The 16,649-nt window shown below is 53.5% G+C and overlaps 2 protein-coding genes and 1 long non-coding RNA gene across 4 annotated transcripts; 1 reads left to right on the top strand and 2 right to left on the bottom strand.

Annotated features, from left to right (window-relative positions):
* Positions 1–160: 160 nt before the first annotated feature.
* On the bottom strand, positions 161–7,593 carry LOC139706855 (uncharacterized). Its single transcript, XR_011708505.1, has 3 exons — positions 7,435–7,593; positions 3,237–3,307; positions 161–258 (listed from the first exon to the last, which is right to left on the bottom strand). It is a non-coding gene; the product is annotated as an uncharacterized lncRNA (long non-coding RNA).
* On the top strand, positions 6,282–14,461 carry Ppp2r5b (protein phosphatase 2 regulatory subunit B'beta). Of its 2 annotated transcripts, none has more exons than XM_027944206.3 (14): positions 6,282–6,536; positions 6,971–7,406; positions 8,086–8,282; positions 8,784–8,885; positions 9,040–9,132; positions 9,258–9,388; positions 10,500–10,559; positions 10,660–10,768; positions 11,264–11,317; positions 11,389–11,439; positions 11,558–11,677; positions 12,839–12,966; positions 13,207–13,308; positions 13,674–14,461. In XM_027944206.3, the coding sequence occupies exons 2-14, from the start codon at positions 7,208–7,210 to the stop codon at positions 13,810–13,812; spliced, it is 1,485 nt and encodes a 494-aa protein (XP_027800007.1). In that variant the 5' UTR covers positions 6,282–6,536; positions 6,971–7,207; the 3' UTR covers positions 13,813–14,461. The 2 variants fall into 2 exon arrangements, with proteins under 2 accessions (XP_027800007.1, XP_027800006.1); XM_027944205.2 differs by having other exon boundaries at positions 6,966–7,406.
* A 193-nt stretch (positions 14,462–14,654) lies between these two features.
* Gpha2 (glycoprotein hormone subunit alpha 2) lies at positions 14,655–15,557 on the bottom strand. Its single transcript, XM_027944366.1, has 4 exons — positions 15,540–15,557; positions 15,203–15,305; positions 14,847–15,031; positions 14,655–14,756 (listed from the first exon to the last, which is right to left on the bottom strand). The coding sequence occupies exons 1-4, from the start codon at positions 15,555–15,557 to the stop codon at positions 14,655–14,657; spliced, it is 408 nt and encodes a 135-aa protein (XP_027800167.1).
* Between the last annotated feature and the right edge of the window lie 1,092 nt (positions 15,558–16,649).

The raw sequence follows: 16,649 nt of genomic DNA, 5'->3' as shown, positions 1-16,649 counted from the left end.
ATAGTGCCCTCAATCATGATTTACGCTTGCGTATAAATACTGTGTGGGTGGACCTTTAACCTCCCTTCTACAGACTCTGGAAGGCTGTTGTTGTAGGTTGCGGGGGGGGGGGGGGGGCGGTCCCGCAGAGGAATGCGCATGTGCCGACTCGTCCGACTACTTTAGGTGGTTGGGAAGAATTTAAAGGGACAGTATCACATCAAACTTCGTAGAAGGCTTTCAGAGGAATCAAGTCAGCGTGGTATCTGTAGCATGCTTCTGTGGAAACAAGTGAATAAACATTTGCGTTTTATGAAACCCTTTACCATTCTGTATGTCATTTAAACTTCTTAACTCTCTAAAGTAGTGATTATTGTCATCAATTTACAGGTTTAGGGAGGTTGCTGGGTCCACCAGGAAGGTCTTTTATTCCACTCCTCACCAAGGAATGTGCCACAGAAGATTAGCTGACCCACCCTTCTCTCCGCAGCTGGTCAGGCCTTGGGGCCCTCTCTAGAATAATAATAGCTTTTCATATCTCTAATCCTAAAATCAATAAAGATTGGATTCTACCTCGATCCAGAGAGGCATTCATTGTTTTTGAACAGCCTGTGAGTGGAGAACGGTTTTTACATTTTTAAATGGATGGGGTGGGGTGGGAAATCAAAAGAATTGACATTTCATGACATGAAAAATCATATTTCAGTGTCCATGAATACAATATTATTGGAATATGGCCATACTCTCTTCGAATGCTGTTCTGTGCTCTTTTCTAGCTGCATTGGCAGAGTCATACACTTGAAGCAGAGGCCTGCGAAGCCTAAAATATTTGTTTTCTGGCCCTTTACAGAAAAACTTTGCTGACTCTTCCATCATGGGAGACCTCAGGGGTCCTCTGATAAATGATTATTCTATTTTAGCTTTACTAAGGAGTTGGAATCTATTTAAGTCTAATGCCAAAAGTCAGCTGGAAGCATGGGTGACCAACCACCCTGGCCCAGGGGGTCAGGGATCTGGATCCCAATCCCAGGCCATGGTGTCCTGAGGCAAGTCACCACTCTTCTGTAAGCCTGGATTTTATCCCTGTACCCTTTGGTGAGGATAGTAGGCTCATTACATGGAGAAGGCTGAGGATCAGCCTCCAAGAGATTCCAGGAGACATTGGGAAGGCCCCGTTGGGGGAAGTGGGCTGACATGGCCATTCAAAAGGTATTTGTGGAATGATTCAAGAGAATTCTGTCTTTCATGACAGGTTAGGGGCAGGGCTGTGCTCATCAGTTGTTTATTAAACGAATACTAATAAAAACAATAGACCCTATGAATTGAGATCATGTGATGTTCTCTGTCCTCGTGACCTTACACACATTATTTCTTCTGCTCCTCTCCATAAGCTCATTACGAATACCCCCATTTTGTGGGAGAGGAAACTGAGGCTGCATGCCCAAGTGCCTGTGGAGCAACTGAATGAATGAGTTCCACTGTACCACAGGCGCTGGGCACAGAAGGGTATATTCTCCAAGAGTCCAGGAAAGTGTCCAGTCTAGCAGGGGCAATCACGACTCCCCTGCTGTGAGATTGGGAGCACTACCTGCAGTGGGACACAGGATCACTCCCTAGTCCCAGTGTTCCCTGAGGTGGCAGGGCCAGGCTGTGCTCACATCTGCTCTCATTGTAACTTGATTGGCTACCACATGTGCCTCTTAGGAGTAAGTGCCTGGGAGTCCACCCCTGAGCCCAATTCCCAGTACAGTGTGGGAGCCACAGCACGGCACTAGGACGGAGAGGGGACACAAAGTTCCTTCTGCCACCTTCCCCAGATAATTCACCACAAGCTCCAAAGAAAACTAACTCCAAAGAGTGGTGCCCAACCGAGCCTAGGCCCTGGAGCAGCCGGAAGCAAATCAGTGAACACAAAATACTGGCAGAATAAAAGAGCCAGTAGCCTCTTGGGAGGGAAGGTGGTGTTGAGGTCCCCGCTGGGGTGTTTCTGGGATGGAGTCCCAGGCCCCACTTCAGGTCCCAGCTGTCCCAAATACGTAGGCCCCGGAACCACATCGGAGGACTTCTACTGGATGACAATACTGGATCCCAGGATCCAGTTTCCCAGGAAACTCAAGGGGTCTGGGGAAGGATGCAGCCAGGATTCCTCCCCAGAGGGAAAACAGGGAGGGACAGGCTTTTGCCCAAGGGGTCCTAGGAGGGGCACCTTAGATAAGGTGGAAACACAACAAAGGTGCTCTAGGCTTCAGGGGACTTCAGAATCTCCCTAGGGAGGCCTACCTTTCGGGATCCCACCTGTAGGGTCAGGATGGATGTGGAAAGAGTTGTGGCTTTTGATTTGGCCCTTGATGGAGGCCTGGATGTTGTCAGAGGGAAGAGTTTTCTAGAAGGAAGATAAGCTAGAACACAAGGCTGGGTGGGGTTGGAGGGAGGATTCCAGGAAATGGCAAAGAACAGGGGTCCAGGCCAAAGGAGCTCATTGAGGGTAGCTCAGAGGCAATCAGATACAGTGAGATCTTGATGCACCTGAAAAGAAGTTCTTATCTGAGTATACTAAACACCACTGAGTTGACTGGCAGGGTGGCACACGCCTATAATCCCAACTAGTTCAGGAGGCTGAACTAGAAGGATCCCAAGTCAAGGCCAGCCTGGGGCAACTTAATAAGACCATGTTTCCCTCCCCCCCCCAAAAAAAAGTTCTGGGGATGTACCCAGGATGGTGGGGTGCCCTGGGTTCAACCCCCAGACTGAACGAAACAAAGCAGGAACCACTGAATCCTACAACTAAAATGGATGAAGTTTTTTTCATATTTTGTTTTGAATATATTTCCGTCACTGCATATATCACAATGCGATACATTTTGTTTGAATTGTAGTAAAACACGCCATATAAACTTTACCATCTTACCAGGGACAGTGGCATGTGCCTGTAATCCCAGTTGCTGGGGAGGCTGGGGTAGAAGCATCATAAGTTTGAGGCCAGCCTGGGCAACTTAGGGAGACCTTGTCTCAAAATAAAAAATTTAAAAGGGGTCTGGGGTTGTGGCTTGGCAGTACAGCACTTGCCTAGCATGTGTGAGGCACTGGGTTTGATCCTCAGCACCACATAAAAATGGATAAATAAAATAAAGGTATTGTGTTATCTACAACTATATATATATATATATATATATATATATATATATATATTTTTTTTTTTTTTTTTTTAATTTAAAGGGATAGGGCTGAGGATGTGGCTCAAGCGGTAGCGCGCTCGCCTGGCATCCGTGCGGCCCGGGGTTCAATTCTCAGCACCACATACAAACAAAGATGTTGTGTCCGCCGAAAACTAAAAAAATAAATAAATATTAAAATTCTCTCTCTCTCTCTCTCTCCCCTTAAAAAAAAAAAATTTAAAGGGATAGAGATGTAGCTCAGTGATAGAGTTATTGCCTAGTATGTGAAAGGCCCTGGGTTCAATCTCTGGTATAGAAAAAGAAAAAATAAATAAAACAAAAAAACTTTTCCCAGCCTTTTTGTTTTGATACCAGGGATTGAATCCAGGGGCACTTAACCACTGAGCCACACCCCCAGCCCTTTTTATATTTTTTATTTAGAGACAGGGTCTTGATAAATTGCTGAGGCTGGGGCTGGGGTTGTGGCTCAGAGGTAGAGTGCTCGCCTGGTATGTACGAGGCCCTGGGTTCGCTCCTCAGCACCACATAAAAATAAACAAATAAAATAAAGGTATTGTGTGAAAAAAAAATGCTGAGGCTAACTTTGATTCACTATCCTCCTGCCTCAGCCTCCCAAGCTGCTGGGATTACAGATGTGTGCCACCATGCTAAGCTTTCTTCCCATCTTATGCTATTTTTGTTTTGTTTTGTTTGTAGCAGGGATTGAACCTGGGGGTGGGGTGCCAACAACGGAGCCATATCACTAGCCCTTTTTGTTTTTAATTTTGAGACAAGGTCTTCTAAGTTGTTTAGACCCTCACTAAATTGCTGAGGCTGGCCCCATACTCATGGTCCTCCTGCCTCAGCTTCCTACATCACTAGGATTATAGGTCGGCACCACCATGACTGGCCCGCCTTAATTAATGCTGTTCTTAAGTGTACAGTTTGGTACTTTAGGTATATTCACACTGTTGTGTACGCCATCCTCAGACCTTTTTCATCTGGCAATACTGACATAATATACCCATTAAACAACTAAAAAATTGGTAAACTTTACGGTATGTCTATGACATCTCAAGAGAGATATTAAAAATACAAGAAAAAAAATTTTAACACTGCACCCCCCAGTTGACATTGTGCTTATTTTGAGACCAAGTTCAAATGTCACTTCTGGAGCTGGCGGGTAGCTCAGCATCAGAGTGCTTCTAGCATGGGAGAGGGCCCAGGCTGACCCCCAGCACCAGACACACACACATATATACTTTCTCTCTCTCTCTCTCTCACACACACACATACACAATACCCCCCCAAACAAATATCACTTCTAGAATCTTATGACTCTCTTCTGCCCTTTTCGTACCCAATCCTCAAACAGAGCACCCACTTTGGACAAAGCCCCCACCCTCCATGGTTACCCTGGCCTTCAGACCATAGTACAGGGGTCTACAGTGGGAGGCTGAAGTTAGCTGGGAGGTGGAGGCCTGGTCCCTGGTGGCTGTATTCTAGAGGAGAGGCATACTGGGGATGGACCAGGGACACTTTACCACTGATCTACATCCCAGCCCTTTTAATTTAATGTTATTATTATTATGATTACTGAGACAGGGTTCTCACTAAGATGCCAAGGCTGGCCTCAAGCTTGTGATCCTCCTATCTCAGACTCCCCAGTTGCTAGAATTACAGGAGTGCACCTCTGCCCTCAGTCCTGGTCACTGCTTTTGATGATAGGCTGTGTGACCTTGGGCAAGACAATCTTGCCTGAACCTCCAGCTCCCAGCCTGGCAGTAGGAGGCTCTGTGGGTCTGTTCCTCTCATTTGTTGTGAATATGGGAAAGTCTTTGCCTTCTGAGCCTGGAGGTGAGTAAGCAGAGAGATTTGGGACTCCCCTTTGCAGATGAAGACACCAAGGGCAAGGCTGATGAAGATTTCTGAGCAAGGGGGGCGCTGTCCAGGTCTCCAGGGATAAGGTCCTGGATCCCACCCAGGAAACTGTGGCCCTTAGTAAAGGCCTCTGCCTTCTGTTGCTCTAGAAGGTGGGTATCTCTTGAGCACCCAGGTTTCCTCTGTAGCATGGAATGGTCACAAGGGCTCAAAGCAAGGTGGCACAGACTCTAAAAAGGCCCCAGAACCTCCCTGACCTCATTGTCCAGCTTCATTACCCTCTCCTGCTGCTCAGCATAGACCAGTTGTTCATCCAGACAAAATTTCAGGGTGGAGATTTCACAGCAGTTCAGGGAAATAAAGAGAAGATGGGGACCCCAGGTTTCAGTAAGGGAGCCCAGGACTGCAGACTGGGAACTTCTGTCCAGAATATCAAACTTCTGGAATTCTAGCTGTGCCTTGGATACCAAGCCATACAGTTTTGTACCTTCCTCCCCAGCACATCTTGAGGACAGGATGGCTGGAGACATCCACCTGGGAAGTCAGGCTGCCTGGGGTGGGTGGCAGCTCCAGAGGAGCACCTGCTCTGATGCTTTGCCACTCCAGGACTGGCCCTTTAAACCACAGACCATGATGTCACCGCAGACAGCAAGAGATGGGAGGGGGACTGCAGGCCTTAGGATGGACTGCATTTCCCAGCAGCCTCTGGCAAACCACACCCCTCCCAGCAGGCATTGGGGCACATCGGACTATTAACTGGTCCAGTGCCGGTTACAGAGGGTTTCGGAAGTGCCAGGCCATTGGGGGTGAGGGCGGGGGTCTTATGAGGATGGCCTGGGAGCACAGATGGCCCAGGTCAAATTCTCCGGCCTGCTATAGCGCGCTGGGCCTCCTTCCTGCCAGCGTACTGGCATCATTCTCAGTTTCCTGGTGCAAACTCCTGCGTCCTCCTCTTTCCCTACGCAGAATCCAGGCATCCAGCCCCGGCTGGAGCCCGTCCCATTCCGTTCTCCGGGTTCCAGAGCCTCAGCCCCTGCCGCGGAGCCCGCGCTCAGGTGTTACCCCTTCGCTCTGGTCGCTCCCTTTAAGCGGGGCGGGGACTACATTTCCCAGCGGCCCCGGGTCCTTCCTGACGCAGCCCCCCCAGTCGCGGGGAGGTGCGGGCCGGGAGGGGGGAGGTGACTTGATGTCATCCTGAGCAGCTGGGCGGCGGGTGCCGGTGCGCCCAGAGCCGGGGCTCCCCCTGCGCTGCGCCGCGCGGCACCCGAGTCCCGGGACGTCAGCAGAGGTCCGCGCGCTGCCCGGGCCAGCCCCGAGCCCGCCGTGCGCCCGGCCCCGACGCGGGGCTGAGCTGGGGGCATGCTCCAGCCCCCCCGGAGCCCCGGAGAGAACCCAGGAGCGCCGCCGCCCAGCCCCAGCGCCCCGAGCGGCGGAACTGCTGCGAAGGAGCCGTGAATCGCCGCCCCGCTCCCCCGCGGGCAGCCCCGGGAGGTCCGCGACCAAAGTCTGGGCTTCTGAGAAGTGAGTGTCCCTGCTCTATGAGGTTTTTGCAGGGCCAGGAAGGAGGAGCTGAGTTTTGGGGAGGGTGTTGGGGTCTAGAAAGGGTTGGCATGGGGACGGGGGGTCCCCATTCTTGGGTGAGCCCACGGTGGCCCGCACTAGTGGAGCAGGATCTCCCATTTCTCTAAGGGATTAGGGAGGAGGAATGCCCACCCCCCCAATCTGAGTAAGGGGCTGGCTTGGGGAATAGGCCCTGTTTTGGAAGGGTTATTTTAGAGCCCTGGAGCCTTTCAGTCAGGGAGAAGGGAGGGACCTGTCCATGGTGGGAAGGGGATGCACCCCTATTTGGGGGTATGCCAGGGGTTGGAGGGAAAAGAAGACTGGGCACCCAGCTGCAGCAGCCCAGGCCATCTCTTGCTGACCTTCTTGCCTTGACTTCCTTCTCACAAGAGCAGAGTGGGAACCCTGACTGGACTCTTCTGGACTCCCAGGAAGGACCTGAGGCCTGAGCCATCTCCTTTCCACCCTGCCTGCCCCCCAGGACTGGGCAGTTGCCTAAGGCCCTGGGGGGGGGCCCAAGACTGTGGTTGTGCCCCCCCCCCAACAGAATGGGCCCAAGTTAGTCCACTCAGCCTCACCCAGCATCCTCTGGGCCCAGGGGCTCTGAAAGCTTGAGCTGCTGCCTGCCTGCCATGGAGACGAAGCTGCCCCCTGCGAGCACCCCTACCAGCCCCTCATCTCCTGGGCTGTCGCCTGTGCCACCACCTGACAAGGTGGATGGCTTCTCCCGCCGTTCCCTGCGTAGGGCCCGGCCCCGTCGCTCCCACAGCTCCTCTCAGTTCCGCTATCAGAGCAACCAGCAAGAGCTCACTCCACTGCCTCTGCTCAAAGGTGAGCCAGCTGCTGACTGTCAGGGTACCTGAGCCCATGAGGGGACCAGCAAGGATGGGGGCAGTGGGAGGAGAAGCAGCCGTCAGAGGGAGTTTGGATGGTCCTGCTGGGTTTGGGATTCCACCATTGGAACCGACCCCCAGCCCTTCAGCCCTCTGCTGACGCATGGCCTGACTGGCCTGTCATCCCTGGAGGTGTGGCATCCGGAGGTGGTGCCACTCTGGGGGGCAGGCCAGGGCCAAGGGTGGGGCACACAGCCTGGGTTCCAGGAGGCCACTATCAGCCCAGCCAGCTGTCTGTGTCCTGGGGCAGGTGCTTGGAGTGGTTCCTGGTGATCATCATGTAGTCCCCACGTTCACCCTTGAGCCCCTCTCCACTTCTGGCTCATTGAACAGGGTGCCGCCTAGGAGAGGGAGGCAGAGGCTATTTTTGGAAAGCCCATATAACCAGGCTTTGTGGTCTTGCTTAACATTACGGAGTCTCTGAACCTGGATTAAGAGAAAATGAAGAAGACCCCTGACCCCCAGGAGTGGAGGATGGGACAGGAGATGCTTATTCTCTGCAGGGAGTAGGAGATAGCATTAGAGCATGGGGTCTGGGGGCAGCAGAAGCTGGCCCTAGGGATTAGGAGCCCTGGCAGCTGGGTCCAAGCTCAGCCCCCCTGTCTGTCCCTCCTTAGATGTGCCAGCCTCTGAACTGCATGAGCTGCTGAGCCGAAAGCTGGCCCAGTGTGGGGTGATGTTTGACTTCTTGGACTGTGTGGCTGACTTAAAGGGGAAGGAGGTGAAGCGGGCAGCACTCAATGAGCTGGTGGAATGTGTGGGGAGCACCCGGGGCGTCCTCATCGAGCCTGTCTACCCAGACATCATCCGCATGGTGAGCACCGGGCCCAGCCTCTGAGGGACTGCTGGGGGGATACATGAACCCCTACTGACCCACCTGTAAGACCCTGTGCTAAGAGTAAACCCTACACCCTACAGCTTGGCCTCAGAGCCCATGTCCTCTGTCTCCCCTGAACCCCACTGCTGCCCAGAACCCACTCGGGGCCTCTTTGCACATTCTACCTCCATACCTTTGCTTATGCAAGCGAGGCCTGGAGCGACTGTCCCCCGTGTCACTTAACTTCTGTGGCCCAGCTCTGGTGGTGTCCCTCCTATGAAGTCTCTTTCAATGACCAAGCCGGAAATCTCCTTTTTCTTGCCCAGAATGCCCGTGGGCATTCTGCTGGCAACCATGTCTCCCTCACTGTTGCCCCTGCCCGAGGAGTGAATTGGGCACCTTGCTGGGGCAGGTGCCAATTCTGACCCATTAGGACGTTGGATGAGGGACCTCCCCAGCTTCTGCCTTCAGGGAATCATCCCTGACTCTGCTCCCCAGATCTCAGTGAATATCTTCCGGACCTTGCCACCCAGTGAGAATCCTGAATTTGACCCTGAAGAGGATGAGCCCAACCTTGAGCCTTCCTGGCCACATCTGCAGGTGTGAAGGGTGGGGCAGGCAGGGGTCCACACCTCAGAAGAGCTTAGTCAGGGAGGGTCTGCTTAGCCCCTAAACTGTTGGATGAAAGTCACAGGGTGGGCTGAGTGGGTGAGGCTGTGGCTGGATTGATCTTTCTGTTTGTCCCTTCCCTTAGCTGGTATATGAGTTTTTCCTGCGTTTCTTGGAGAGTCCAGACTTTCAGCCCTCCGTGGCCAAGAGATATGTGGATCAAAAGTTTGTCCTGATGGTAATGTGGGGAGCCCTGGCTGGGTGGTACCATGGGGCAGGGGCAGGCTCTCTGAGGGCCATGCAACAGGATGGAAGCCGCCTGGTGTTGACCTCTCACCTGATCCCACACCCTGTGTTCCTCAGCTCCTGGAGCTCTTTGATAGTGAGGACCCCCGGGAGCGTGAGTACCTCAAGACCATCTTGCACCGCGTCTACGGCAAGTTCCTGGGTCTCCGGGCCTACATCCGCAAACAGTGCAACCATATCTTTCTCCGGTGAGTAGCTGCTGCCTGCCTGAGAAAAGCCCTGGGAAGGAGGGAAACGGACCAGTTGGGGAGAAGACTGAGGCCCTCCTAGGCTATGGGGTCTGTGTGGGATTCTGGTTTATCAGGTTCTTTCCCCATGACCCAATAGTGATTATAAAAGGCTGAGACGTCAGCAGAGGATGAATGTTTATTTGCATTTCATAGATGGGAAAAAAGAGGCCAAGAGAGCAGTTTTCTGAGACCAGGGGAGCCTAAGAGCTAGATCTTTTGATCCTTACCATATTGATCCTTAGGACCTGGAGAGATTCTTTCTGCAAATATGTATTGAACACCAACATCCAGTGGGTGTTAGAGACCCACATGACCGTGTAGTTGAGCTCATGGCTCTAGTGTTAGATGGTTTGCGTTTGAATTTGGTTCCAGTATTTGGGGGAACTTGGGCAAATCACTTAAGCTCTCCTAATTTCCTTAACTTTGAAATGGGGATACTGCTTAAACTAACTTGGGGCCCAAGGAGAGATGAAGGGATGTCTTCAAACATTCAGAATAGTTCCTGACCCAAGGCAAGGACTCTGAAGCATTAGCTCTTATTGTTATTAGCAACAAAGGAGGTAAGACATGATCCAGGTCCTGCAGGAGCTTGGAGTCCATTAGACTTCCCACTTATTAACTCTGGGGCAAGTGTCATTTAGTCGCTGAATCTCAATGTCTTTATCTGTGTAATGGCTCTCATACGCCCTACCTCTCAGGAGAATTTTGTGAATTACTAGGTCCAGAGTAGATGCTCTAAGTGTTTGTCATTTCTTTGGTTGACCCGTATGAAGAGTGAAGGTCGTAGGCTGGGTGCCTGCTGGATGTGTGGGGAGGGGTAAAGAGTGCCAGGGCCAGGGGGGAGGCAAACAGGAGCACCTTGTAGCAGAGAGATGAGGTTGGCAGAGGTGGCTGGGCTGAGGTACGTGTGGATCTCAGGGGGCCGGGTCTGGGGCCCTGGGAAGGGAGAATGGCCTCTGAGTCCGAGAGTTGGACAGGTGTGAGTGTGGGTGGGTGGGTAGGTAGGATGGCTGATGGGTGATGGGCTCACCCATGCTCCGAGCCCTTCCACATTCTTCTCCTCCCACAGATTCATCTATGAACTGGAGCACTTCAATGGTGTGGCCGAGCTGCTAGAGATCTTAGGAAGGTGATTGTCCCGGGACCTCAGCTAGAGCTCAGGGTTCTGGGAGGAGGGACTGGGGACCTGGTCACTTGAACCCTGCTCCTCTTTTCCGGCCCCTCCTTAGCATCATCAATGGCTTTGCGCTGCCCCTGAAGACTGAGCACAAGCAGTTCCTTGTTCGCGTCCTGATCCCCCTGCACTCCGTCAAGTCACTGTCTGTCTTTCACGCCCAGGTGAGGCCCAGGCTTGGCCCTGCTTCAACAGAACTTCTGACAGAGTCAGGGCTGCCCACAGGACCAGGAAGTGGCCTGGCACCGGTGGGATCCTATCTCACCTTGGTTGTCTTCACTAATTCTTTCCACTTCAGGGAGTTGCCACTGGCCCTTTAAGGCCGACCTCAGACATCAGCTCTGAAGCCCCCCCCAGGCCTTCCCTCTACCTGCTCTAAGCTCAGCGAAACTCTCCTCCCTCCATAAGCCCAAAGATTGCGATGCACAGCTCTATTATGGAATCTTTTGCAAAATTTATAAGGGTTGGTTTGCTGAGCGTTTCCCCTGTGAGGTCATCGTGCATTCCCAGCTCCCTGGCGGGTACCGCCTGGGCAGGCTGGCAGTGCTGGGCCAGCAGAGTGAGAGGCAGTGGGTGGGTGAGCATCTGATGGGCGCCCGGTGGTGGTACCTGGCCCCAGATGACCTCTGGCTTCCTCCCTCTCCCCCCACGCCCGGCAGCTGGCATACTGTGTGGTGCAGTTCCTGGAGAAGGACGCCACCTTGACAGAGCACGTGAGTTCCTCTGGGGGAAGGTGGGCCCCTCACTCTGCAGGTCTGACTTTCTTCTGCCTCAACCCCTACAGGTGATCCGGGGGCTGCTCAAATACTGGCCCAAAACCTGCACCCAGAAAGAGGTATGAAGAGGGCTTTGATGCCCACCAAAGGGAGGTTGGGGGCCATCTCGCAGAGGCAGGTAAGGTAGGTGTGTGCGTGTCTGGGGAGATGTGAGCTATTGCCACTCTGTCCCCTCAGGTGATGTTTCTGGGGGAGATGGAAGAGATTCTTGATGTCATCGAGCCCTCCCAGTTCGTGAAGATCCAGGAGCCCCTCTTCAAGCAGGTGGCTCGCTGTGTATCCAGCCCCCATTTCCAGGTATGGGGCAGGGACAGGTGGGGTGGAGGCAGTGCTGTAGTCTGGGAAGGTTGGGCCATTTACCTGACATAGTTCCCTCTCCCCTCAGTTTCTCCTCCAGTCTTGGGTCTGATAATAGGGAGATGCTGGGTTTAGGGTCAGAAGATGTAGGGTCAAACCTCAGATCTCCTTCTCCTGGCTGCAGAGCCTTGGGCATATCACCTCCCACTGTGAATATGATTTAGGTTTCCTCATCTGTAAAATGGGCCAACAACAGTTTCTTCACTGGGAAGCAATGAGGATCAGAGAGATCATGACTGTAACATGATAAACTGAGCCAGAACAGGATGGAGTATTATCACTTATCTTAGTGGCCTTAGTATTTTTGTTGGTTGTGTTTGTTTCTGATTCGAGATTGAAACCAAGAGTACTGTACCACTGAGCTACATCCTCCTCCTTTTTGAATTTTTGTTTTGAGACAGGATCTTACTAAGTTGCTAAGGCTAGTCTTGAACTTGCAGTCCTCCTATATCAGCCTCCCAAGTCACTGGGATTACAGGCTTCATCCCCTTATATTTCATTAGTCCCACGTAAGAACCCAGCCAGGTTTCCCTCATTATCCCAGCTATTGTAACTCTTGCTCTTCTGCATGTATATAGAATCTCTTCCAGTCTTTTTAATTTTTCCCCATGGTGCTAGGATGAAACCCAGGGCCTAGCACAAGCTAGGCAGGTGCTCTGGCCACTGACTTAAGTCTCCAGTCTTCTCTCATTTTTATGAACCCTAACCCTATGGACGTCACTTCTTCCTACAGTGACTCCAGTAGCTTACCTTCATTAAACAGTCTGGTATTTCATTTTGTTCTTACAATAGTCCAGTGGAGGTAGGTATCATGAGCTCCATTTTATAGATCAGACAACCGAGGTGGAGACTGGATTCCTCCCAGGGTCCTGTGGGTGGCCTGGAGTCTGTCAGTGAGGATTTGCCTGGGTGTTGATCCCAAACGTGGTGCTGTGTGTTTTTCTCTCTTCACCACATTGTTTCCCCCAGTGGATCAAATGAGCCCTTGGGGTTGGGGATTGTGGAGGTCAAGGGGCCTGGGCTTTAGGGAGGGATGGATGCCCGTCCTTGCCATGCAGAAGCCACTACCAGGCATTCTCTGTACCACTTTGCCTGTGTCAGGTTGCAGAGCGGGCTCTGTATTTCTGGAACAATGAGTATATCCTGAGCCTCATTGAGGACAACTGCCACACTGTGCTGCCTGCTGTGTTTGGGACCCTCTACCAAGTCTCCAAGGAGCACTGGAATCAGTGAGTGCCCAGGCTTTGACTTCACCCTTAAACACTGGGAACACAGCCAACCCGGCCTCTGGGGCTGCTCCTAGCTGGAGAAGATCAGAGACAGTGGCGGAGTATGGCCGAGGGTGGGGGGGGTGCATGGGCAGAGAAGCAGGGTGCTGGGTGGGGAACAGGATAGGCAGAACGCCAGGCAGGGAAGTGGGTCAAATTGGTGTTGTAATCATCTCAACCCCCGTCCTTGACCACACCAAGAACCATCGTGTCTCTGATCTACAATGTGCTCAAGACCTTCATGGAGATGAACGGGAAGCTATTTGATGAGCTCACGGCCTCCTACAAGCTGGAGAAGCAGCAGTGAGTGCTGGGCGCTGGGCATGGGGGAGGGGGAGAAAAGCAGGAAGGAATCTGACCCTCGGGTTGGACCCTGAGGTTGGCAGAAGACCCCCAACCCAGTGTGGTCAGAAGTTCCAAGTCCCTCCCTCGTGTCCCTGCACCGCTGCCCACTGCGCCGTCCACTGTTCTTCCTGCTCTGACGCCCTGCAGCTCCTAGACCACAGGCTGGGCGTGTTCTCTCCTCAGCTCTTTCCTAAGCAGAGGGTTTCTCTAGAGTTAAAGGACAGAATATGATTCTGTGCCCCCCCACCCCGTTTTGCAGGGCAGGGTGGAGGATGGAGTATGGGGGCCTTAGTAGGGGGAGCTGCCTTATCCTCTCTCCCCAGGGAGCAGCAGAAGGCCCGGGAGCGGCAGGAGCTATGGCAAGGCTTGGAGGAGCTGCGGCTACGCCGGCTACAAGGGGCCAGGGAGGCCCCTCTCCAACGGCTTACACCCCAGGTGGCTGCCAGTGGGGGTCAGAGCTAGAGAGCCCCCAGAAGGGGAGAAGCTAAACCCAGACCAGAGCTGTCAGTCCCTCCATCCCTTTTCCTGCCCAGGGGCCCAGAGAGGCACACACCTACCCCTGGCCTTGCCAGAGTGGGCTCTGAGGACTCCCTGCCCAGCCCTGTGTGGGCAGCTTTCACTGGGGGACAAGAGGACAAGATGGTGGTCTTGGCAGCAGAACTCTCAGGCCCTCTTGGCAAGACTTGACCAGGGCAAGCTTGGCTGGGAAGCTGCCATCAGGGACATTCCCCTGCTCAGCAATGCAGGGCTTCAGGCTGCAGGGGATACAGCTCTGCCCCCAGCCTAGGACAAGGGCACTGGGCGCCTCGCCTGCCCTTGCCCTGGGCCGGCATGAGGTCCTTCCTCGTCTCCACCATGGGGTCCATGATCTATTTATTCTGCCCTGCGCACCCTCAACACAGGCACTGTCCTGGCCCTGGGGCATCCTCCTTCCCTCCTGTCCTTTGCCCTGTACTTCCTTGTCCCCTTTTTATTTATTGGGCAGGGGGAGGGGCGAGGGCACAGGCAAAAAGAGATTCACAGTGTCCTGGGGTAAGGGGGTCACAGTAACCATGGTCTATCCTCCTTCCCCTGGCTGGGGGTAGACGTAATAAAGAGAGAAACTGAACAACTGCTTGCTTTATTTAGGGGTGGGGCATGACGAGGACTGGTTAAGGGGGACAGGCAGGGACGAGGCAGAGGCAAAAACACCCCTCTTCTCGGGAGGTGACATCACAAACTCAGGAGGGTCAGAGCTGGAGCAGCTCCTCATTTTAAAAAATTCGATAGCAAGTCACTAGCAGGATGGGAACTCCTTCCAATGACTAGAAGCGAGAGAGGCGACACATGTCACACTGGCAGGCCCTGGCCGTGAAGATCTCGAGCTCCCGCCTCCGGTCCCCCACACACTGCAGCTGTACCTTTACCTGTGGTGGAGGGGAGCCAGCCACGTTCTGGACCCTCCGGGCCACCTTCAACCCCACCTCCTCTGTCTCCACCTCCCCAGCACCCCTCACCTTCTTTAGGCTGCTGATGGTGCAACACTGGGAGACGGAGGTGATGTTGTGTCGATAGCCACTGGCTGCCAGCACAGAGTACCGGGAAGGGAAGGCACTGGATTCACAGTGGCCCACACAGGCCTGTGCCACATGGGAGCCCTGGCAGGTGCCTTGGCGGTCACTGCGCACTGTCACGTTGAAGGCTGAGAGGAAACGGAGCAGTGGACTGTGCCTCTGGGAAGGCGAGCCCCAGCACTCTATCTATGCCTCCCCGGGCGTCCCTCTATAGGGTGCTGCCTGCCCACGTCCAGTCTGTCAGCTCTGCTCCCACCCAGAACTTCCACTCCTAGCTCTCTGGTCCCAGAGTTACTCACGGTGCAAGTGGCAACCTGGGATGGCTGCCTCCTGATCCCAGCCTTCAGTGACTGCCAGGACCAGCAGGCAGATGAGCAGGGCTTGGGGGGACGCCATGGGCACCTGAAGCACAGTGGGTGGAAGTCTCTAAGGGGGTGTGCAGGTGGGAGAGAGAGTTCTTTAAATAGCTCCTGCCTGCAGGTAAGTGAGCCGGAGCTGGCTGGTCTTTCTGACAGGTGAGACATGCCTGAGGGGGCTGTCTTTTCTCTCTGCCTCCCTGCGTGGGTCACTCTGGATGGGACTTGTGTGTCCATCCTCCAGCCTTCTGCAGTGATTCTGCGCTGGAATCATCCTCACCATCTGGACTGCAAACATCTTCCTCCCTCCACCTGCCCCATCTTGGCCTGCAGGGCCCTTGCCTGCATCTCCCGCCTTCCGGAGCTCCTCCTGCCTCGGCAAGCTCACCAGTGCAGGGCAGGAACTGCTGCTTGTAGGCTCTGGGCGCCTCCTGCTGCTCTAGAGTCTGGTGCCAATTCTCTAGGCTTTTATTTGCCTGTTTCAGAGCCACGCCCTCTTGGAGATCAGCTTTCAGGCGCCTCCTGGGCTGAGCCCTTGGAGCAGTCCACCTGGGAGATCCTTGCTCTGAGGTCCAGGACTGGGGGAAGTAAGGTGTGGAGAAGAGCCCAGGAGCTGGGGGAGGGTGCAGCATGTGCACCCGGGGAGAGGGCTCAAGACTCAGTTGAGCTGTGGTCACTTGTGTCCTCTCTGCTGTGTGAACTTGGTCAGGACACTACCCCAGCCTAAAAAACTCCTAAAACAAGCCTTGCCCATTTCTTTTATGACTACAAAGGAAAGAGATTGCAGGAGATTCTTATGGACAAGTGAAACGCCAGTGGGGGGCTCTGGAGCTGGGCTTGGTGGCAGGCAGAGCCATGGGGGCTGGGTCTACTGAGTCCCCTTCAAAGCCTCCCTTCCAGTGTCAGCGATGTCTTCCACCCTGTGGCCAGCTACAGAGCAGAGCTTGGGGTAGAGGGCTCTCTAGACCCTAGAATAACAGCAGTGGGACTCCCCAAAGAGCCTAAGGCAGTTAATCCCAGGAAATCTGATTATTTGAGTCCAGCTCTGGTTTTACAGACAAGGTTTCTAAGGCTCAGAAAAGGGAAGTTACTTACTAAAAGTCACACAGCTAATGTTAATGTCCAGGCTGATTTAGAACCCAAGTTTTCTGCTGTACTATCCAATAGTGCTAAAATAAACTTAGGGCAAGAATGTGGCAAGTTGGGGGGAAAATACCCTAGTTAGCAGGAGCCAGAGATTGGGGCAGGAAAGAGACCAAAAGGAAGGCTGTGGTGGTTCTGGGAAGCCCCAGTCAGGGCCATTGCCTCAGTGACCTACTCAGAAAGAGCAGGCAGGTCACACAGACTGCCAAAGCTAGATGGCCCCTAAGAACTCATCAAATCTCCCCCT

This window comes from Marmota flaviventris, chromosome 9 (genome assembly GCF_047511675.1).
Source record: "Marmota flaviventris isolate mMarFla1 chromosome 9, mMarFla1.hap1, whole genome shotgun sequence".
Taxonomy (NCBI): Eukaryota; Metazoa; Chordata; class Mammalia; order Rodentia; family Sciuridae; genus Marmota; species Marmota flaviventris.
This window is presented reverse-complemented; position numbering and strand designations above follow the sequence as displayed.